This window comes from Emys orbicularis, chromosome 7, assembly GCF_028017835.1.
Source record: "Emys orbicularis isolate rEmyOrb1 chromosome 7, rEmyOrb1.hap1, whole genome shotgun sequence".
Taxonomy (NCBI): Eukaryota; Metazoa; Chordata; order Testudines; family Emydidae; genus Emys; species Emys orbicularis.
In genome coordinates, this window is record NC_088689.1 from 87,132,836 (window position 1) to 87,157,043 (window position 24,208).

General features: G+C 40.9%; 1 protein-coding gene across 19 annotated transcripts in view; it reads right to left on the reverse strand.

Annotated features, from left to right (window-relative positions):
- The window catches only part of PBRM1 (polybromo 1), an 82,666-nt gene that overhangs the window by 2,591 nt on the left and 55,867 nt on the right, over window positions 1–24,208 (reverse strand). For 9 of the 19 annotated variants that reach the window (XM_065407662.1, XM_065407670.1, XM_065407661.1 and 6 more), the window contains 7 exons: window positions 23,354–23,620; window positions 21,632–21,777; window positions 20,900–21,057; window positions 14,315–14,498; window positions 13,333–13,543; window positions 12,274–12,475; window positions 831–901 (listed from right to left, as the gene is read on the reverse strand). In XM_065407662.1, the coding sequence (XP_065263734.1) occupies window positions 831–901; window positions 12,274–12,475; window positions 13,333–13,543; window positions 14,315–14,498; window positions 20,900–21,057; window positions 21,632–21,777; window positions 23,354–23,620 (1,239 nt within the window). Of the gene's footprint in view, window positions 1–830; window positions 902–3,647; window positions 3,804–7,964; window positions 8,130–12,273; window positions 12,476–13,332; window positions 13,544–14,314; window positions 14,499–20,899; window positions 21,058–21,631; window positions 21,778–23,353; window positions 23,621–24,208 lie in introns of all 19 variants that reach the window. The other 10 variants (XM_065407657.1, XM_065407656.1, XM_065407658.1 and 7 more) reach the window with 3 other exon arrangements.

Genomic DNA, 24,208 nt, shown 5'->3' on the forward strand with positions numbered 1-24,208 from the left:
CCCTGATCCTCTTTGGGGACCCTGAGCACTTCCATAATATAAACAACAATCATCATCACGCAAGAATCACTATTGCACGTAAGAAAATCCTAGTTCATGATTGGTTAAAATCCATATGACAGTAAGTTTTCATTATTTATCTCCTTAAAAGGTCAACAATACTGAGTTCTGGAACAATGTTAACCAATCAGATTGCATATGCACTTTACTACCTTCTGACTGGCTCACACGGATTCAAAATAATTCTAGAAGTCCAAAATCATTTCCCCTCTAAAATGTTAGAATTAGTCTAGTGAATTGGATGCTCAATGAACAATTGGCTTATACTAATCAATGAGAAGGAACATTTGATCATCAATAGAATCTGACCTGATTGTTGAAGAACCAGATAGTGTCTATTGGTTTTATGAGTTTTTGAAGAAATAAAGAGGTGCAGCCTGTTTATTGATGGTTTAGAAACAGAGCAAGGAATCTTCTCACAAACAAATAGGAAAAATATAGTTTATCAGCAATTACACAGTGCACAAAAATGACTCACATCAATTAGGACAGGAAAAAAGAATACTGTCTAATTTAAATTGCAGAAGGCACTTTGTTAGGTAGAACTGAATTAACCAAATTAGAATCTGGCCAAGAAAAACAAATACTCTGCCTATGGGATCTTCAATGACCATAAGTGGTCAGAAATGCCCTGATTTTACATCTCATTTGAAAGACAAACTGCATCATAGCACTCACTAGCACATTGGGGAGACACTGGTTCAATATTAACTCAAAGAATATAATGGAATATGACTTTTAAAGTTTCATAAAGAATGTAAATTACTTACCGGCTGTCCAAAGGGACTTCCTCCTGGTGCCGGAGTGCCTACCATGGAAGAAACGCTTTGGCCTATAACACCTACATTTTAAAATATAAACAAAATTAGTCTTATTTCATCTCAGTGACCAATGCCATTTTGTCTTTTATAAAGATCTGGCATCATTATCTAACTGAATATCATATCTTTACTATTGAAATTAATTTTATTCACCATAATGATACAACACTGCTTTTAAAATAAAGTTTCTAGATTTAAAAAAGGCATGATACTGAGATGCAGCCTGCTCAGTTTAAAACTCTCTTTCCCCACCCCCCACGCTTTAAAAAATAATAATTTAAAAGAGATTCTATTCTTTTCTGGTTTCCATTTTGCCAGTTGCACAGTTATTGTCTGACTAAATCTCACCATTCAAACTATACATCTCTTATTTGAAAGCAATCATCCCATCCCTTGTTTAATAATTAAAAGAAAAAGAAATATAAATTTGTTCCATTCAGTGACATCCAACATTTCCCCTACATTCAACATTATAAAATGTTCAAGCAGCAGCAAAACCATGCAATTCCTTTTTTTTAAATGCTACTGTACTATATTAGTCTTCTAATAAAAAAAGCAATTTAACACTGCTTAACACTGAAGTGATAAGATTAGTTTACATAGTCTTAAGAGTAAAACAGATTAATGTTATCCACTTATTTTTTAACTTTGGAAATTACATATGATAAAGAATTTCCAATTATTTGGATAAATATTTTACACGTTTTCCCTATTACATGAACTGCACCAGGGAACAGACCAGGTAAGTCACACTCAAAGATGAATTTACAAACCTAATTGAGAGCTATCTGGTTCGTGACATATTACATGAAGATGACTGGGCCTGAACAGATTAATGAAAGTTGCTCTTGATGCTGTTCTTTCTATTTGTGTCACTGCTTCATCTTGTCATAATCAAATATAATTAATTTTCAAGTTGAAAATGTATGCATATTTTTTACCAGATGTAATCTGCATGCAGTGTTCTACATCGGTGATTGAAGTTGATTTTAAAAGATGTGCCACGGCAATTTTTCATTGGCATTTATTCTTAAACATAAATTGAGCTAATTTTCAAACTCGTGACATCTCTGTTTCAAATGTATTTTCAGTAACAAAAATACAGTAACAGGTAAGAATTCTTCTAATGCAAATAGAGTGATATGTTAGGGATTTTTGGGGGGGTGGAAATGGAAAAAACCTCTCCTCTTCCAGCACCTGAGAATGGCCCCTCCCTCACTCTACACTGTTCCAGATGAGATTCTGAGGATCCTTCAGTCCAAGGTCTATTATTTCTTCCTTCAATCTCTACCTTCTCTGTTCTAAAATGCTGAACCTATAATGCTTATTTCTCCAGTTGTGATTATGAACAACTGACCTCTTAAAGGTACACACCAACCTGGCACAGTGCGGCACCACCAAACCTTTATACTACTACCATCCTGCTCTTAAATTTCACCGACTTGGTGAGCAGGAGTTGCAGCTGTATCTTGCAATCTATCAACAAACTACAGTACTAAACCCATTAATGTTATGAAGTTAATATGAATCTTGCACACCATTTTAGGATGCAGGTTGCATATCTAATACTGACTGAGGTTTTTTTAAACCACTTACATTCAAATACATAACCATGTTAATAGGACTTCAGGTAAACATCTACTGTAGTTGCAAATGGAAAATAAAAGGCAAACAAGATACCTTATACAAGATATAGATTAACAGCTTAACTACTGAATGTGTGCGACATTTTAAATGGCAGCATTGGAGTATGCTGCGGGGAGCAAAAGGGGAAAGGAGCAGCAGTAAAGAGGATAAAAGAGGGTAGTGGCCAGCAGTCCCAGAACATGAATGAGACAACGGCACTATCTATACATTGCATTTCGCCCGCTTTCCTAAAATATAACCATTCATCTTTTGCTCTGCTCAGAAATTTAAATTTTAAATGTGAAAATAAAGACAAATGGGGAAAAATGCTGTTCTTTGTCAATGAAGATTTTGATTGTGATCGATTCCCTTCACCAACACATACTTCAAACGAACCTTCTTATCAGTTCTGGGACATAACATATTGTTGAATCACTAGCACTGAAGGCTATTTTATACTAACTTGTAAGATTGCATACAATTTTATAATTAGCCCTGTGACTGGCCATTTTATAGATTGCAAAGTAAGGGTGAGGACTGCCTTCAACTTTTGTATTTGGTGAATAAATAACAATAACAATTTCTAATCTTATCATATGTATATGTAATTGATTATCTGACCTACTGCTAATACACAGAGATATTTAGTCAGTTGTGTGGATTTAAACTGACTTTGAATATAATTTAAAAAAATAACAACGCACAGATGCAAAGGATTTCCACTAGGCACTGGCAACAAGAAATCCCACCTATGCATCTAGTAAAAAATTATTGTACATTCTATTGAAATACAAGGATAAGAACTAAGCTGCTTTCAGGGTTTGAAGCTACTGATAAACATGCCCAAATAACATGATTTTGACTAGTCATATTTCACCAGGTAAATCTTTTGTTGCTTGTTCCCTATATATGTTGTTCTGCCAATATTTATTAACATTCCATTAAGCTCAATGGACAATTGGGATATACCTGGTATATTCAGCAGCATGGCACATATGTTACAGTTAGACATACCTGGAACATTCGGCAACAGTCAAGCAGTTAAGCTACAAACAAACAAGTTTCAGATAACTTCTGTAACAACTGGTTAAACTGTGAGAACATGAAGATGAAATAATGAGTGAATGTGGACATTCTTACCCGGTGGTGGGATGCCTGGGATGCCTGGCATACCTGGCGGAAGTTGGTGGGGTGGGGGCACCCCAGGGTGAAGTGGCTGCATGCTGCTCATGCTAACAATGCCATCAACTGGGCCCTGCAAAGGTGGCAGCACTGGCGGATAGCCACCTATCATGCCTTGAAGGACACAACAAATTTCAAACATGCATCAATAACATGCAATATGATCTAAATAATAAGACATGCACTACCCACAAATAAGCACCTTTAGTACAGCAGGACAATACTACAATTAGTATCTTGCAAGAATGAACAAAAATTAAAATAAAAGTTATAAATATGAAATGCTATACTTTGGATGAATTAGTATTTAGTGTATTTGTAATGTTCTCATGGGGCAAAAAATGCTGAATGTTCAAATACACATTAACACAAGGAATAAATTCAGCCACAGTTAAATGTTTCTAATGTGAACAGTTTTAACATAGCATTAAAGTTCTGCCATTCATATTCAAATTAACAGCACAACACTCAGTACATCAATTTATGCACATCCATACTTTGTGGGATAGCTCTGTGGCCAAACCTAATTGCAATATATAAAATTCTCCAAGCATTTTTCTGTGGTATGCATGCAGAATTCATCTGTCAAGGTTATTTATAATGCATGCTCTTTAACTCAATGTAGTGGTGTGTTTTTTTGTTTTTTTTTAAATTACCTTCTATACAACCTGAGCAACTACACCTCTACCCCAATATAACGGGACCCGATATAACACGAATTCAGATATAACGCGGTAAAGCAGCGCTCTGGGGGGGAGGCGGGGGGGGGGGCGGGGCTGCTTTACCGCGTTATATCCCGCAGCGAGGCTTGGGCGGAGATTTAAAGAGCCCAGGGTGCCCCACAGTGGCAGGAGCCCTGGGCTCTTTAAATCACCGTTGGAGTCCTGCTGCTGCTACCCCGGGGCTCCGGCAACGGGGCTCGGGCAGTGGGGCTCGGGCGGCACTTTAAAGGGCTCGGAGCTCTGGCCGCTGTGGGGAGCCTCGGGCCATTTAAATCACCGTCAGAGCCCTGCCGCCGCTACCCCGCTGTTACCCCGATATAACGTGGTTTCACCTATAATGAGGTAAGATTTTTTGGCTCCCGAGGACCATGTTATTTTGGGGCAGAGGTGTATTTAAGTGGAAATAAAAAACTGATAGCTCTGGATGTGCTGGGCCATATCAACCTTCATCCCATGCAATCCCACTGAAGTCAGTTGATTTACATGGTGAATAAAAATCAAGGCAGAATTTGACCTCTGATGCTTCCTAGGCCTCATAATAAAGAAAAAGATACAGTGAAGAATATACTGGACCATCTGCTAACAATCTCAATCTCTTGGGAGTGAGGAAGACCCAAGTATGGTACTGTCAGTAAGCAAACCTGAAAGGCCATGTGAAAGGTCTGTATTGTGTTTATTAAGCCCTAGAATTTTAACTTGCTGTTTCCAGTCCCTTGAAGTTTGCTAATTTTGCATGGTATGTTGTCAGAGAGCTAAGGAAAGGCGTTTGTAATACTATGAAAAGACAACTGAGGATCGGAGAAGGTTCTAAAGAACAGGAGAGAAGGTTAAAAATGCAAAATATTGGAGAATCTACAGTGCATGCTGAGAAATCACCTCCAGAGTCTCCATGACATTGACAATGAACAATCTATCTGGATTAAGACCAATTGATAACTCTCAATAGCTCTGATTGGACACTCTCAAATAGAACTACTGGGTGTTCAGGAGCAAAGGGTATTTGTAGCTGAAAAATAACTAGCAGCTTGCTCAGAAAACATTGTGACGGATCTGAGAAACATCAACTTTTTTTCATGGTTCAAGTGAAGCCAACAATCAAGAAATAACGGTTTGGTCCCACTCACATTATAAGTTTCTTTAGGCGAACAAGAAATTTAGCTCAACATTTAAATTGTAATAGATGTCGATTTCAAATATTTTTAAACTGGTCTCTATGAATTTATCAATATATTTCAATGCACATTTTTATTTTAAAAAATTAAAATCACAGACAAAAATATCAATATAGTAAGTGGTCCCAAAGTAGCTAAAAAGTTCTACTACACCAACTTGTAGTAAGATCTTTAGGTCAGACACTTGAATCTTTTAAAAACTTTCCTTTCAATTACAAAAGTTTATTTGTACATATGCTGCATGACTTCAATGGAATATTTACTCAATAGCTGATTGACTTAATATACTGTAGTGAAATCTGCATTAAGGATTGGTTCCAGTAGCCCAACTCATGGTTTATGTGACCACTTTTAATATCTCAATGTGCAGTTTCCACTACAGTTTTGGTTAGTAAAAATAAATCTAATTGGTAACCCTTTTTTTTGGCCCCTTGGATAGTTGTTTACATCTTCTGAACTGTACCTCCCCCATTTTCCATATAAGCCACAGTTATTTACATAAACTCTTGTATATATAATTTTACACGTGACTAGAGATTTGTTCCCTAAATGTGTATCTTAGAAAGTGCTAGGATTTCTCAGCCTTAGACGCTGAACAAAAGTCCTGCAACTAGTCCCACAGGGTTATTTAATGCAGATGAAAGTAACAGAACTGAATATATGCAGACCTTAATTTTTCTATTACCTCATCACTGGCTTAAAGGTTGAGGAAGAAATAAGTGAAATCTCAATTTATTTATTTAGACATTTTCAAACAAAAGACTCCTGGAGACTGGGAAGTGGATGACTCCATTATCAGTTGTAAGGAAAATATTTGGAAGTATTTTGCATGATATAGTGAAGACACTTTGGAAATTCATTTCTATCAGTCTGAATTATGAGAGGATGGTCTTTGTGTTTGAAGAACTCATCACAAGAGATAAAGTAAACAGTGAATATTATGTGCAGAACTTAGATTTGTCACAAAGCATTTGTAAAGGTTTCACAAAGGGCATTACTAGCTATAAAAAAAGACTCCCTGAAAAAATGTTAAACTGATGGTCAGTATAAAGACATGAGAGGCTGAAATTTGTAGCGTTTCTTGCTTGTATAAGATATTCTCAAGGTAAAATAAAGGTGGTAGTGGGGAACTCTTGTTTAGAACATATGCAAATGATTTAGATGAGAATATCAAAATGTAAGACAGCAAAATCTGCTAAAGGTATAACAACTGAACATAAAAAATGAACAATCAGATTCAGAGAATTTCAGAGAACCACCTGAATTTCTTAACAGGATTGGGATACTAACAGAAAAATTCAATTTAGTGAAAACAAATGCTTTGCAGTCTGGATATCATAAGCCAAATAAGAAACATGTATTTAATTGAACATCCATGCAACCTATTGACCAGAGAGGAATTTAGAGGTCATAACAGAAAATACAACTTCAAGCTGTCAGCTTAAAGTATGGCTGCAGCCTAAAGAACAAAACTGAGAACAAATGGAGCAACTCGAATGCAGTAAGGGAGAGATAAAATATACTTTAATTGTATGTACAAAGTCCTATTTTTAGAACTTGACTAAACCAATGTGATCTTTTTAATTAATCTGTGATAGAATTAGATATTGGAGAAGGAAAAGACCTAATACATACCCCTGCCAATGTAGGATGGGTTCCCTTAATATATTCTCTAGGGCTTTGCCCAGCCATAGGACCTAATCCTAGGACTGGCATAGTCCTACTGAATTCAGTTGGAATATGACTGCTAATCACAACACCAGATAGTACAGATTTGTGGAAAAAGCCCTCAAAATGCAGTTCTATTCTGTGAAGTGACTTGGTAAAAAGGGCAATGTGAGATTTCATATTTATTGTCTCAGTTATCCCAGATCAAGCCTTTTCTGTTTACAAGCAAAATAACCTTTTTAGCTGCCAAACCTGCAAACTCATCCTGGAATCTGAAAGTCAGGCTGGATTTTTCAGTCTCACATGTCACCAACAATAAAAGATTTCAAATGGAACCTACTTAACACTTCCATTGATGATGCATGCACTAGAAGAAATCCAGCTCACTTCCCTTTGCAGTACTAACAGGAGTAAGCATTTCCTTTAATAAGTAGAGTGAACACAGATGATGGAATACAAACAGGGAGCAGCTCTACTGAGTAAGGAGGAACCTATTTTACAGCCTTTTTCAGAAGAATATTAACTACTGGAGAGGGTAATGGGGAGAAAAATCAGGATAATTTCAAGTTTAAGTATATTTATTATGAAGAAAGGCTGAAGAGGTTGAGCTTTTTCTTCAGTAGGAATAAAGTGACCCAAGAGAAGCGTTCAGAGTTATGAAGGGGTTTGATAAAGTGGATGAGGAAAAAATGGTCATAGCTCCTACTTTTTACCTGCAACAGGTGTCAACTGCTGATTGAGCATTCCCATTGGTGTTGGTGGCGGCACCACCCCCATAAGAGCCCCGACAGGAGTGCCTGCCCGGGGGGAGGAATTCTGCTGCTGTTGCTGTGCTGCTCGCTCTCTCTCCTGCTGCTCAGCAACTTTAGCTGCCCGCTCTGTAAAAGTATTTTAGATTTTCAGTTCTGTTTTGTAACCCAGAATTTCAAAATATTATCTGTTCATTAAAGAGGACTATTAAAACACTGGCATAGTTTAGTCTAATATAAAATAGAACAGATTATTCTACTCATACAGCATATAATTTGATTTCATTTGGCTCCAGCTAAAACTTTTAGAGAACCTATCATGAAAAATATTCCATCAAGTTTTAAAAATGTGAAGTTTTATTTGATTAAAAAGTTAATTTTAAAAAGTCAAAGAACAGATTTGATCATAACACCAGTGTTACCAACATGATAGCAGCAGTCCAGCACTAGGCCCGGTCCACACTAGGAAAACTGGGCAAAACTTTTTCCACTTTTCATACCACTGGCTCAGCTAAGCCAGCAGTAGCAATGTTGGGAGCTCTCGTGTAGATGTGCCACCAGTTGCTGCTGGCATTTTAAGCACTTTGTCGGTTAGACTTGTCCCAAGCAAGATGAGGTCATAAGAGTGTTTAAAATGCAAGTGGCAATCAGTGGCCCATCTACATTAGGGCTCCCCATGTCCATACTACTGGTGGAGTTGAAACAGTGGTAGCAAAATTCTTGCAAGATTTCCCTAGTGTAGATAGGTCCTTAGTGTTTTAGAACATAACAAGCAGCAGATGGATGGACCAAAAATAGTTCCTCTGCCTCTCCCTCTGACTTCTCCCTTTCCCCATCACAGTTCCCTTATAGCCATTTCCTTTTTAGCTACAGATGTCTAACTCAAATTGTGCTGCTCTGTAGAAGCATGTGTGTTCTTAGTATTGTGAATCTGATTGGTACCTAGATCAAGTTTCTCACTGCTACTATAAGAATAAAAGCTTGACTGCACAGGACTCTGATAAGAAGACAATTTTACATGGAAAAAAGGGGTATTCCAAATGCCCATGCAAGGTGCTTTTTGGGCATGCAAGTTACTGATTTGTTTTCTCTGAATATTATATCCTACTGAAGCAATGAGAAGCAACAAAGAATAAATGAATGCAGCATATACCTCTGTTGATTTTAACAGCACTGAATGGTGGGACTAAAAGTTTTCTTGAAGTTGGTGAAAGATGAAAATTGTTACTAAAAACAGCAATAAAGTGTCAAATGAAGCTGAGAAGTTCAGCAACGAGATTAAATGATATATGCTACTAAAACACTAGCTTTTACCAGCACAGAAGTCCAAAAGCCTTTCATTCAACTGTGTTTCATGGGTAACTTGTTTGTGCAACCTCTAGAAGTATATAAATACACTGAAAGACCAGTTCCATTTCTTCTAGGCATTTCCTTCCGTGTTTTCATCAATCATTTCAGGAAGGGATGACGACGCATAGGAACTCCTAAATTTATTACTGGCAACACATATATGATTGAGAACAGAGAACACAAGCCATTTAAGGGGAGATGCCAAAGTAGGAAAGTGAACACTCCTCTTCAGAGTGATTAAAGAATTTGGAGAAAAGACAGACCCAGCTGTTCAGACTCTCCTTTAGTTTTGGCCAGTTAAAAAATGATCAGATAGAAGAAGCCCCTTAGACACTCTGCTGAATTACCGTTAAATTTTCTATTTGACCATAATGCTAGTAACTTCGACTTTGGAATGCTGAGTCTTGAAATAGGACTGTGATCTACCTAGTACAGGGCAATGCTATGTAAAATCTGTCTACTGATGTCACAACTGGCACAGATCTAACAGATGAAACTTACAACTTACAACATTGTCACAGCAGTGCAATAAAGGTGCACAGACTTAGAAAAGTTCAGCTGGGATTCACTAGAAAGTTCAGTGACTCCAATCCCAAATCCTTCAGACCAGGGTTTGAAACACTGGAATGACCTATCCAACACAATTTATAAGGCAAGTAGATGCCCCTCTGCTTGAACTTCACTTTTCCTTACAATGAGTCTTTGCCTCATTCATAGTACATATTTACAAAATTCTTTGCAGTACAGCTAAGTTAGCCATGCAGACGTGCAATGAGTCTACTTGTGCTTGAATATTGCTAAAAAATGTACAACTTATACCCCACATGTGCAAGGTTCCATTTTCACTGGGTCAAACTCAGCCAAATCCAAACCAATTTTCACCAGAACACTGAAAGACACTTCTGAGGTGTAAAAATCACACCAAATTTCATCTTTTTATCCTCCATTGCAGTGTCCACACTAGCACTTGCATGAATTTTGTGTGTTTTCATAATGGAAGAAATATATTTTCTGCCACCCACACATACTCTAAGCAAATCAGGTTAGATGTCATGAGCTTCCCCACTCCCCTCTCCGCAAAAAATAAAAAAATAAAAAATCTAACTTTGGGCAGGGACCAAGTCTGGCAAAGTTCAAGTTTAAATTGAAAGCTTTGGAAAGTTGTAAGCAAGTAAGTTACAAGTAAGTTGTAAGCGGGGGAGAGGGATAGCTCAGTGGTTTGAGCATTGGCCTGCTAAACCCAGGGTTGAGAGTTCAATCCTTGAGGGGGCCACTTAGGGATCTGGGGCAAAATCAGTACTTGGTCCTGCCTAGTGAAGGCAGAGGGCTGGACTCAATGACCTTTCAAGGTCCCTTCCAGTTCTAGGAGATAGGATATCTCCATTAATTAATTAATTAAATTAAAATTTCTAAAAAAAAAAAAAAATTAAAATAAGGCAACTAAAATTGAACTAGTTATGCAACCTTAACTATAGTGGGCATTGCTGCTACCGCTGTATTACAGTTGTGTACTCTGCTGGAAAAGCAAATAATCTAGCTTCTCTAATTAGAATGTTTTAAACATGCTAACCATCCTACTGTTCTTGAGAGGAAGGACATAAGAAGGGACCTGACATTTCTCTCCTATAAGGTGCCATGCATACCTATAGTGATGTATAAACAAACTACAGCATAGGAAAAATGTCATACTGTATGGTACATTCATGATGTAACGGCATTACTATTTCCTTTATGGAGTTTGCAACAGATAACCTGCAAATGACTAAATGGAGCCTCATTACGCTCTACCACTGCAAAGAGATGCTATGGAAAATCCACGGGGGGGGAAGTGATGTCATGCAAATTTTTAGTCTGAAAACCAAAACTGCTTTTGAGTTATGAGCATGCCAACAAAACACTTTAAGAAAAAGCAAACTTATAACTTAAAAAAAAGTTAAGTAATATTTGTTCTAAAGCCAAAATCTTATACGCTAGTTTCCTGCACCAAGTAATTTTTTATTATAACAGTAGTGCTATATACTTTTATAATTTGTGCTCTATAATGCAAATGCTGACACATTCTTAAATATAACAGCAATAGTGAATACCAACAGAAGAGATTTAAATGATGGTTTATCTGTACTCAGGCAGGGATCTCTTGAAGAGTGTCACTTGTGATTTGAGTTTGATTAAAAAGTTCCAAGACCTCTGATGAATATCAGGTAAGAAAAGAAAAGTTGTAGGGAGTACTTTTCTGCCTGGACTCTTTGGTCTATAGAACATTCTAGGATTTGTTTAGGGAATAGGATATTTCAACAAAATCAGTTACAACTCTTGGACAATTCTAAGATTGAAAAGATTATATTCCCAACGGATTAGGTATCCTGAATTTTTATTTTATTATTTTTGTCCTACTTTATTTTAGCCCAATTTTAATTAAGCAAAAGACTTCTTTTTCCATTATATTTCATGCCTTCTTACCTGCTTCCCATGCTTTGAACAGCTCCCCCTCCTTGTTCACAAAGCTCTCTCACTTGCCTTCCTCCAATCCTCTTTATATCATCACTTCCTCAAATGACTCCTGAGCAGGTTTCCCTCCCAACTTCCACCCCAGCAATGTTATCTCCATACCCATCCACTTCTGAGTTGTTTCCTTGTTTTGTGTGTCTCTGTGTTCAATCAAAAATACTTTGTGGCAGAGACACACTCTTGTACTTCTAAAGTACAGTGTTCATATGCTGCACTATGTAATTAAATTATACTAAGATATTTTCTATTTCACTCCTACAGTTCATTACCATGAACATTTATTTAAACCTTTCCACATATGAAGCTACAAACAAGACATTCTTCTTTAATAATTAAACTTATCTGAATAAAATTATTGCATCTCTACAGAAAGGAAAAAGCAGACCGAGTATATGTTACTTTAGTTTTCATTTACCTTCATATTCTGCTTTCTTGGTTGCTTCCAAGTTTCTCCATTCAGTTCCTACAAGCCTGCTGAGCTCTCCAAAGGAGTAGTCTGGGTGCTGAGCTTTAATCACAGCTCTCATCTCACTGCTAAATAGGATATACCCACTCATGTTGATCTTCCTTTTTGATCCCTCCTTCTTCGTGCTGCCCTTGGCAGACTTCGGAGTGGACTGTAAGAAAAATGGATTATAACCACAAATATACAATGGAATCGTCACAAGATACAAAAGCCTTTAAAAATGGTTAAAGCATCAAAATTTCCTGTGCTTCAGTAGTATTTATTAAACAGCTGCCCTTCCTTGCAGCCCTCAAAGAGATGTCAGGTCTCAAACTCACAGCTCACTTTATAAAACTATACAATTGCATGAGGCACATGGGGGAAAAAACAGTTTAACTGGTTTTTAACTTTTCCATATATTATGCTGACCTTACAACTGAAACTTGGGAATATTCTAATTGAGAGAACAAATATCATTCCAAGCTGAGCAAAAGGACTTGGGGGTCCGCCGACTATATCTAAGATTTCTAAAGGGGTCTGCACCTCTATTCAAAAATTTTTAGGGGTCTTCAAATGAAAAGAGGTTGAAAACCACTGTTCTAGACCAAGAAACACACACACACACACACACAAAAACCCACTAGGCCATTTTAGTGGAGGGGCAGGGGGAGAGGGACATTTTCTCCCATCCCACCACCATAATTCTGCTTGCTTCCTACCATCAAGTTTTGTAGAATTCTTCACACTATTCACACAATAGTGTAAACTTGCTCTAATTATCTCCCCATTTGAACGTATTCCTTAAAAATTATTTAATTGTGTTACAACAGTGCAGCAAAGCATACCAAATTAGAACGTAGAAGTGTTCTGAAAAATTATTCCATGGGCTGTTAAGATTAAATATAAACCTCCTCAGTGGATATAATTACACTTTTGTTTTATTTTCTTGTTAGGGTTGGGGTGGAGGGGGAGTGGGATAGAGAATACTGACTGGTATACCATTCAAGATTTTTTAGGAGGCATCTTTACCTGTGGTGGAGTGTATGGCATTATATCCAGTTCACTAGCCAGTGGAGTCTGAAGCTGAGGCATAGAAGGTGCTTCAATGATTTCACCTTCTTCTTCTGCCATCTCTTCAATATCCTCGTCACCCCCCTCCAATTCAGCAAATTTTGCTTCTAGCTGCTGAATCTTTTTCTCCAGTAGTGGTGATGGCTCCTTCTGAGGAACTATGGGTTTTCTGAGGAAAAGAAAAAGAAAAAGAAAAAAAAATACATCCTCTACATGACAGGTCACTCATAAATCTTATTCTGAGGGTATGCCTGCACTGCAGCTGGGAGCATGTTTCCCACCTTGGGTAGACAGACACATGCTAGCTCTCCTCAAGCTTGTGTGCTAGAAGTAGCAGTGTAGATGGGGATAGCATGGGTGGCAGCCTGGGCAAGCTGCCTGTGTATGTACCCAGGGGGTCAGGTGGGTTTGTACTCAGACATGTGCTAGCTCTGCTTGAGCTAGTGCACTAAAAATAGCAGTGTACCCAGGGATAGCCCAGGTGGCAGCTTGGGCTAGCTATCTGAGCACAAACCCGCCTAACCCTCCTGGGTATGTACTTGGGAGTCTAGCCCAAGCTGCTGCCCATGCTACCCCCAGCTACATTGCTCTTTTTAGCTGGCTATCTCAAGCAGAACTGCTGTGTGTCTGTCTACCCAAACTAGGAAACAAAGTAACAATGAATATTCCTTATTGATAATAATGTCCATCAATTGAGAGGCTATTTGGGCCTCGCTCTGACATCTTTGCATGGCAAGATCACACCATGAGAACGTAACAGCTTTTACCAAAGCCTGGAGTGAAAATTAGAGTTCAGTGGACAGGAGGAAAGCGAAATGTGAAGGTAGCAGCTGAGATTATTTTTAAATATTTGTGATCAGCCTGATTTGATCCTCCCTTACCTGTTGCAATTTTGAATAGTAAAATAGAAAAAATGGTTTTTTTTCCAATCATATTTTACCTAAAGTAGTAAATTTCATCATCCACTACTTTTGCAGAGAGTGAAAACCTCTTAAGCCCTTTAAATTTTTTCATCTGTTTGTCACTTTCATTGTAGCGGCTCTCACAGAGTAGAACATCATTTTCAGAGATCTCTGTTGGTCTACAAGACAGGAAGTCCTTGAATGACAACACAGCACATTTTCCTGCAAAAGTAAGAGAGAAGGATAAGGAACAGTAGTACCCTGTCATCATAGCTCTAACATGAAGTATTTCACAAAAAGCCAGGAAATTCAATTTTCCACCTATCTCATACATCCTGAAGATTCATGGTGCTTTACTGTACTCAACGGAACACACTCACATTCATTGCACTTTGCTCATACTAAGGGTATGTCTACACTACGAGAGTAGTTCGATTTCACTTAAATCGAATATGTGGAATCGATATTGAAAAGTCGAACGTGTGTGTCCACACTAAGGACAGTAATTCGACTTTGTGAGTCCACACTAACGGGGAAAGCGTCGACATTGGAAGCAGTGAACTGTGGGCAGCTATCCCACAGTTCCCGCAGTCCCCGCTGCCCATTGGAATTCTGGGTCGAGCCGCCAATGCCTTCTGGGAAAAAAAATATGTAGAGGGTGCTTTTGGGTAACTGTCGTCATCCATCCGTCACTACCGCCCTCCCTCCCTCCCTGAAAGCGCCGGCGGGAAATCAGTTCGCGCACTTTTCTGGTCAGTGACAGCGCGGACGCCACAGCACTGCGAGCATGGATCCCGCTGCTACCATCGCTGCAGTTGTGGCCGTTGTCAACGCCTCGCAGCTTATCATCCACCTTTCCCAGAGGCAGATGCAGATAAATCAGGCGAGGAGGCTACGGCACCGCGGTGAGGGCCTGAAGTCTGAGAGTAGCACAGGCCTGTCAGAAAGCACGGGACCCAGCGCCGAGGACATCACGGTGACAATGGGTCATGTGGATGTTGTGGAACGGCAATTCTGGGCCCGGGAAACAAGCACGGACTGGTGGGACCGCATAGTGCTGCAGGTCTGGGATGAATCCCAGTGGCTGCGAAACTTTCGCATGCGGAAGGGGACTTTCCTTGAACTTTGTGAGTTGCTGTCCCCTGCCCTGAAGCACAATGACACCCGGATGCGAGCAGCCCTGACTGTCCAGAAGCGAGTGGCCATAGCCCTCTGGAAGCTTGCAACGCTGGACAGCTACCGGTCAGTCGCAAACCACTTTGGCGTGGGCAAATCTACCGTGGGGGTTGTTGTGATGCAAGTAGCCAACGCAATCGTTGAGGTACTGCTCTCAAAGGTAGTGACCCTGGGAAACGCGCAGGCCATCATAGATGGCTTCGCCGCGATGGGATTCCCAAACTGCGGTGGGGCTATAGATGGAACTCACATCCCTATCCTGGGACCGGACCACCAAGCCAGCCAGTACATTAACAGAAAGGGCTACTTTTCAATGGTGCTGCAAGCACTGGTGGACCATCGGGGACGTTTTACAAATATCAACGTTGGATGGCCTGGCAAGGTTCATGACGCTCGCGTTTTCAGAAACTCTGGTCTGTTTAGACGGCTGCAGGAAGGTATTTACTTCCCGGACCACAAAATAACTGTTGGGGATGTGGAGATGCCTACAGTGATCCTCGGGGACCCAGCCTACCCGCTAATGCCCTGGCTCAGGAAGCCCTATACTGGCGCCCTGGACACTGAAAAAGAACTGTTCAACTACCGGCTGAGCAAGTGCAGAATGGTGGTGGAGTGTGCTTTTGGCCGTCTCAAGGGGAGATGGAGAAGCTTACTGACTCGCTGTGATCTCAGCGAAACCAATATCCCCATTGTTATAGCAGCTTGCTGTGTGCTCCACAATCTCTGTGAGAGCAAGGGGGAGACCTTTATGGCGGGGTGGGAGGTTGAGGCAAATAGCCTGGCTTCTGATTACGCCCAGCCAGACAGCCGGGCGATTAGAAGAGCCCAGCGGGATGCGCTGTACATCCGGGAGGCTTTGAAAGCTAGGTTCCAGAGTGAGCAGGGTAACCAGTGACTTTTAAGTTTCTGTACAGAGAAGCTGAACCTGCCCCCGTTTCTTTACACAGTTAATGTTGACTATCCTCTCCAGCTGCATACCCCCTTCACCCCCTTCCAAAAAAATAAAATCAGTTCTATTTTGTTAATGAACACCGTTGTCTTTATTACTGTTTTCGCGGGAATGTTTTAAACCTGGGACGCAGACTGTGGTGGGGAGCGGGTGTAGTGTACTGATGCAAATGACGCTTCTAAACTCCAGGAATGACAGGCTCCGCAGTGGTGGACTGGTTGTTTCAACGGAGCCTGCCAGCCCTCCTGATCGGGACTGCGTGTATGTGGGGGCTATGTGACTTTGTGGCAGGGGGAGGAGGGTTACAGATCCCCTGCTGCGTGGCTCTGTGATCCAGGATAAGGACCGCTGCATAAGATCTGTAACTGCCCTCCCCCGCCACAAAGTCACAGAGCAACCCCCCCCCCCCCCCCACGCACAGAACATGAAAACCACCTCCCAGACTGACCAGGGTAACTAGTGACTGCACTGTGTATGTGCCCTGCTTCTGGACCTGCCCCCGCCTCTGTACCCTGCTAAAGGTGACTGTCCTGTCCAATTACCAAGCCCCTTCCCCCCCTTGAGACAGACTCTCCTCCAAAAGAACATGATGGAAACAGTAATTAACAGAAACGTATATTTTATTAGCAACTACACATGAAACGGGGGGTTGAAACTTGGACGGGGGCTTGTGTGAGGCGGGAAGGAAAGGACTTGTCAAATTTTGGGGAATGAGAGCCTTCTAGTAGTAGAGCAGTCTGCAGGGGTGACAGTTTTCACGGACTCTGCCGCCCCTCCTTCTTGGGACTTTGGGTGAGGGGGGTATGGGACTTGGTGGCGGGGGAGGGCGGTTAGAGATAGACCGCAGCGGGGCTCTGTCCTCCTGCCTCCGTTCCTGCAGAACATCCACAAGGCGCCGGAGCGTGTCTGTTTGCTCCCTCATTAGTCCAAGCAGCGTTTGAGTCGCCTGCTGGTCTTCCTGCCACCACCTCTCCTCCCGTTCCATGTGTGAACGGTGCATTTGGGACAAGTTCTCCCTCCACTGGGTCTGCTGGGCTGCCTGGGCTCGGGAGCAGCCCATGAGTTCCGAGAACATGTCTTCCCGTGTCCTCTTCTTCCTCCGCCTAATCTGCGCTAGCCTCTGGGAGTGTGATGCCAGGCTGGGTTGGGAGACAGTCGCAGATGTGGCTGTGGGAATGGGAAAAAGGGAGTGAATTCCTCAGAAAGATAAATGTAGTTGTGAACAAAGAACATAGTCTTTCTCTGTGAACAAGACCATGCACTGCACCTATCACATGCGCACTCAGGACAAGGTCGAATTTTCGGCCCTCGCATTCAGTGCCTGGGGTCTTGCACTGCCGATCTGAGAAGCGGGGCAGGACACCGGAATTTGTGTAGCAGGCAGACATGGTAAGCCGTAGACTTGTGGCTGCTTAAAACTTTAATAGTAGCACTGGCCTCCTTTCACATTGAAAGCAATGCCAGTCTCTGCTGCCAGCAATCCGGCAAGCATGAACTCTGCCACTGTCCCACCCCCTCGCGGCTGTCCCAGGGAAAGATCCCTGTATGCTGCCCCTCTCCCGCCTCCACCGCGTGGCTGTAAACAGGCGGTTACAGTTCTGTAAAGGAACGGGCAAGCAGTCCCAATACTAACATTCCCCTACCTAATTCAAAGCAGGTCACCATGAGCGACATCACCCTGATGAGGATCTCAGACAGTGATAAAGAAAGAATGCTTCGGGAAAGCCTGCAAAGACCAGGGCCGTATGCCGCCATGCTCTGCAGGGCAATGATCCCGGAGTACTTGATTGTCTCCTGGCGCGGAAACGTTTCCTACCATGGAGGACCCAATAAGGCCACTCTCCCCAGGAACCTGATGCAAAGGCTTTCCAATTACCTCCAGGAGAGCTTCGTGGAGATGTCCCAGGAGAATTACTGCTCTATCCCCGGACATGTAGACCGCATTTTACTGTAGCTGCACTGGCAGGGACTAAACAGTAGAGCGGCTTGGGCAGAACAATCATGCAAAACCGGACATTGTTAGATTTTTTTTCAATAGTTGCACTGCCCAGGACTGAAACGTTAAGCGCCTAGGGCAAACTAATCATGAAAAACCCATTGTTGTTATTGTTAATATTCCAGTTCTGTTAAAAATAAATGTTTAGATGTTTAAAACACTTACTGCTTGATCCTTCCCCTGATTCTGTGTCCGGGTTAACGGCTGGGGACGGTTGGTAGGGGATCTCTGTAAGGGTGATGAAGAGATCCTGGCTGTCGGGGAAATCAGCGTTGTAAGCGGTGTCGACTGCCTCGTCCTCCTTATCTCCTTCCTCATCTTCCCCGTCCGCTAACATGTCCGAGGAACCGGCCGTGGACAATATCCCATCCTCAGAGTCCACGGTCAGTGGTGGGGTAGTGGTGGCGGCCGCACCTAGGATGGAATGCAGTGCCTCGTAGAAACGGGATGTCTGGGGCTGGGATCCGGAGCGTCCGTTTGCCTCTTTGGTCTTCTGGTAGCCTTGTCTCAGCTCCTTGATTTTCACGTGGCACTGCGTTGCATCCCAGCTGTATCCTCTCTCTGCCATGGCTTTAGAGATCTTCTCGTAGATCTTTGCATTCCGTCTTTTGGAGCGCAGCTCGGAAAGCACAGACTCATCGCCCCACACAGCGATCAGATCCAAGACTTCCCGATAAGTCCATGCTGGGGCCCTCTTTCTATTAGATTGCACGGCCATCTCTGCTGGAGAGCTCTGCATCGTTGCCAGTGCTGCTGAGCTCGCCATGATGTCCAAACAGGAAATGAGATTCAAACTGCCCAGACAGGAAAAGGAATTCAAATTTTCCCAGGGCTTTTCCTGTGTGGCTGGTCAGAGCATCCGAGCTCGGACTGCTGTCCAGAGCGTCAACAGAGTGGTGCACTGTGGGATAGCTCCCGGAGCTATTAGCGTCGATTTCCATCCACGCCTAGCCTAATTCGATATGGCCATTTCGAATTTACCGCTACTCCCCTCGTTGGGGAGGAGTACAGAAGTCGAATTTAAGAGACCTCTATGTCGAACTAAATAGCTTCGTGGTGTGGACGGGTGCAGGGTTAATTCGATGTAACGGCGCTAAATTCGACATAAACGCCTAGTGTAGACCAGGCCTAAGAGTCATATGATCTATCAGAGGAGCGCTGCACTCACACACAGACAACAGAAATCATTACAAAAATAAAAAAGGACAGGAGAAATTGAAAACAAAAACTTGGTTAGAAGATAGCTGAGGTAAAAAATGTTTTGCTTTTAAAAGAACCAAATGCAGTAGAACCCCATTTATTTGAGCCTCCATTATCTGGCTCTCCATATTAACTGAACCACTAGCCACCTGCGGGGCTCCAGCCGGAATGGACAGATGGAGAATGGGCGGCAGGGCTCTGGTTTATTTGGATTTTTAGTTATCCGATCTGGCCCCGGTCCCAATTAGATTGGATAATCAGAGTTCCACTGTATTTAGAAAGCCTAGAAATGAGCAATTAAATAATCTAGTAAGTCCTATACTGTCACAAAAAATGTCATCACTATCATTCAACTGCATTTAATATTGCATCCCAAACACTGCAAAAACATATCCAAAAAGTCAAAATAAATTACTAAGAGTTTAAAGATCCCATTTCTTAGTCAAGGGACCATTTCCATCTACCTCCTAATACAGGGGTGGCCAACCTGTGGCTCCGGAGCTGCATGTGGCTCTTCAGAGGTTAATATACGTCTCCTTGCATAGGCGCTGACTCCGAGGCTGGAGCTACAGATGCTAACTTTCCAATGTGCTGTGGGTGCTCACTGCTCAACCTCCTGCCCTGCCCCAGGTCCTGCCCCCACTCCACCCCTTCCCCCAAGACCCCTACCCCTTCCCCCGAGCCTGCCATGCCCTCGCTCCTCCCCCCACTCCACCAGAGCCTCCTGCACACTGCAAAACAGCTGATTGCGGCGGGCGGGAGGGGAGGGGAGCAAGGGGGAGGCACTGATTGGCAGGGCTGATGGTGGGCAGGATGGCGGGGGCTGGAGTGGGGTAGCAGATGAGGGGCTGCCGACATATTACCGTGGCTCTTTGGCAATGCTCATTGGTAAATTCTGGCTCCTTCTCAGGCTCAGGTTCGCCACCCTTGTCCTAGTACATCATAATGGTATCTAGTTGCTTTTTCAGATACATTAAACTGGAATAAAGAAGTCCCTGTGGGCTTCATAGTCTTCTGCTTCCTAGTTATAGGGGCTCTGTATTTTGTTTTTAAATAAATATAATTTGTGTTATGGTGGGAAAACATCAAAGAGAAGGATCTTCCAAAAAGCCCTAAAGGTGAATAGTATGAAGCCTAAAAAAGTAACTTTGGGTAATTTATCCATTCTTTCCCTCTACATAGTTCCCCCCCCCCCAAAGAAGGGGGGAATAGACCCCCCCCCACAGCTATAATCTTAGACTAAAAAAAAAGTATACAAGAAAAGAGAATTAGCCAATTGCATTTAAAATTGTAAATAACTACCCAGAATGCAGGTCATTGGACAGGTCTCTTCTAGGTTACTCAAAAACACTTCCTTCTTGTAGAACATTTTAGTTGGTTCATGTTCAGTTTCTTCTGGGTGTATGAAGATTGGGCCAAAGAAATATGCAGCTCCATCCCGTACCCACATCTTCTCAATTCTAAAAAAGAAAACAAGCCTCTGATAAAGAAATGAAAGGACTTCCCTCCTATAGGAGCTAACTTCATACAGTAGATGGTTACGAAAGCTGTCATTAAAAAATTACTACATTAAAAGAGTCAAAAACTTTACTTTATGTGCACTTAAAAATGAGAAAAATATAGTAATTATGTTGGCTAAGTAGCACTTTATTTCATTTATATAATTTATTACTGCTACTTAATTACTGTCACTTAAAGCTCCATTCTCAATTTTAAGAGGCTTTAAAGCAGCACTGTGCAATCTGACAGTAGTCTGACACCTTTTCGTACATTAGGATAATTATACTGTGACTGAGGATAGGTGAAAGAAAAATAATCAGCGCATCCACCATATTACTTTTTGGCTGGTAGGCTCCCACCTCAAGTATTCTATTAAGAATGTGTACCAAACTCTTTTATAAAGAAGATGGTTCCTCATCCTCCTTTCTCCATTTTTAAAATATAAAAATCTTTTATAAAACAGATGGATTTTAGTTGTCTAATTATGCTAACTTTATAGCTACAATTTACAAACAGAGAAGAAAATTTATCTACCTGCCCACCCGAGGTCGCACTAAGCCATGTGATTTTATAAAGACACAATCCCCAACCTTAAGCCACATATCATTATAACGGAGCTGTTCAAAGTAGTGGCAACCAGGTTCTCCATTTGACATTTCCACTGGAACATCTTCTTTCTCCTATATCAACATATATATTAAAAAACTGGTGAGATTAGGAAAATTGATTACAAAAGGAAAAAGGTGCTGGAGTAGGTAAAAGGGAAACAGGTTTTATTGAATCTTAATTTTATTGAAAATAAGTTAAAAAGTATACACAAACATCCAAAAATGTAAGCCCTGAAATCTGAAAATTAAAAGGCAAAGTCAAGCTTGCTGGCTATGAAAGTGGTTAGCTTTGCAATTCCTAATAAAAAGTTGCTGTTTTTCCAGATAATCAATTTGATGGTCCATTGGCACTTTGTCGGTTTATTGATATCAAAGTCATTAATTAGCTATCTTGTATGGTTAAAGCAAAACTACAATATTCCTCACTTTGTTTTAGTAAACATGATGACATGGTCGGGGCAACTAAATTAGGCATTTGGTCAAATTACTGAGGGTGAAGGCATTCACTGTTAATACCTTAAATATCACAATTACCACCATAATGCATATTTTTAAAAATTTCATGCTGTTTGTCCTATTTAATTCCCACTCTTCTATCCAAAACTCACATCACGACCTTTGTACCCTCAAGTCAAAAGGAGCCAAGGGTACTTGGCAGCTCATAGGGGACGCTCTACACATGGCAGGATCAGACCTTGTGATCTTGATCCTTGATAAGATTATTCCTTTGTTTTATCATTTGATAAATCAGAACATACATCTCTAGCTTTTATTTGGGGGGGTGGTGAGCATGTTCCTTTTTTTGTTTTTAAATTATGTGACTGAGCACAGAGAATGTACAATAGGCTCACTCTGTAAATCTAAATAGAAGAAATGAAAGACAAAACTTTTTTCTCAATATGTTAGCAAGAAAAAAGTCCCTAGGAATGCCAAGTATCTGACTGTCAGATGATTTTAAACCATCAAAGTATCAACTATAAATAAGCGATGTTTGACATATGATAAAATGTCACAGAGAAGCATATGATACCACCATGTAATGCTTACTATTCTATTTCTATTTAATGAAGACTTGATACCTAAAAACTAAATATAAAGGATATCTGCAATACCTACCAGCAATGGGATGAGTTAAAAATAGATTTTTCAGTCTCACTGATTTGTCTAGCGTTAGGACAGACTTAAGTAGATGAAATTTTTTTAAAGGTGGTTAAGAAAAGAAAAAAACAATTTCAGACACAATGAGAGAAACGATAGCTTGTAACGCAGATTAGTCCAGCATTTGAATACAGTATGTATTCGGAGGTAAATCTGAGAACTTCAAAATTCATTAAAAAAAAAAAACACGTACATGACAGGTTTAAGAGCGTAGGTGGCCAGTAGCTAACATCGTCAAGGCACAAACAGGGCTAACACTTATTTGAATCAAGGCTTCAATTATTTATATGGAGTATGCACACACAAATTATATATGTAATTTTTTTTTTTTTTTTACACATTTTAAAGTGAGATGTATTGTCATTTCTTATTTCTCTACTGATTTAGCTTTTTGGAAGGATGTGAAACCTAAAACATGAATGTTCACATTTTCATCATCTCTGATCTGAAATCCAGTTCAATTGAATATCCAGATCATCATCTTGCCTACCTTTTCAAGGTTAAGGATACTGTCTCCCACTTTATTATCCTCTAAGGTTTCAGTGTGTTTCTCATCTTCCACTTTGTCTGTATTAGCAAACACAGAAGCGACACGGACCACAGGCAGGGGCACATCTCGAGGGACAAACCTTACAGAGCTAATGGGCATGGTCCACAGTTTAATCTTCTTAAAAGACTTTGTCTTTGCAGAGTAACGAGACTCACAGACGTAGACATCCTCATCTCTAAAGTTTTCGGGACATAATTTAAAATACTCCTGTTGAGTGAAGAGAAGGGATCATTTCAGATGAAATTTTCCAGAAACATGCATGGAGACAGAGGTTATATATACCAGCCTGATTTTTGTTCTGGCACAGAAGTACAATCTATTCACGAAGTCTCTCTTTGGGTTTTTTTTTTTTTTTTAAATGTGCGTGTTAAATTCAATGCAAAGTACCAGGGTGACAGCTCAGGAGAATTACATTATACCACTTCTTATACCAAACAGATATAATTATTATTACAGGCAATTGTTTTCCCAACATTAACTTGCCAGTATGTCTGAACTCTGAGCAGGAAAGACCACCACTGAGTTGAGAGAGGAATGAAAGTTCTATGCCCACTTAATCTTGGATTATAACACCAACAAGGATTGTCACAGTGATTGTGTTAGTTACATAATCAAAACATCCACTAAGAACTGGACTGAGCTGATTCATTCTATACAGGCCAAAAAGCATTCAGATCATAAGAACTTTTAACACAACTGACCTGGGTGGAATCAAACTGTGATGTAGAGGTGAAACTCTATATCCCATTACCATTCCTCCGAGCTATCCAGCCCTCCTTCCACTAAAAACTAAAG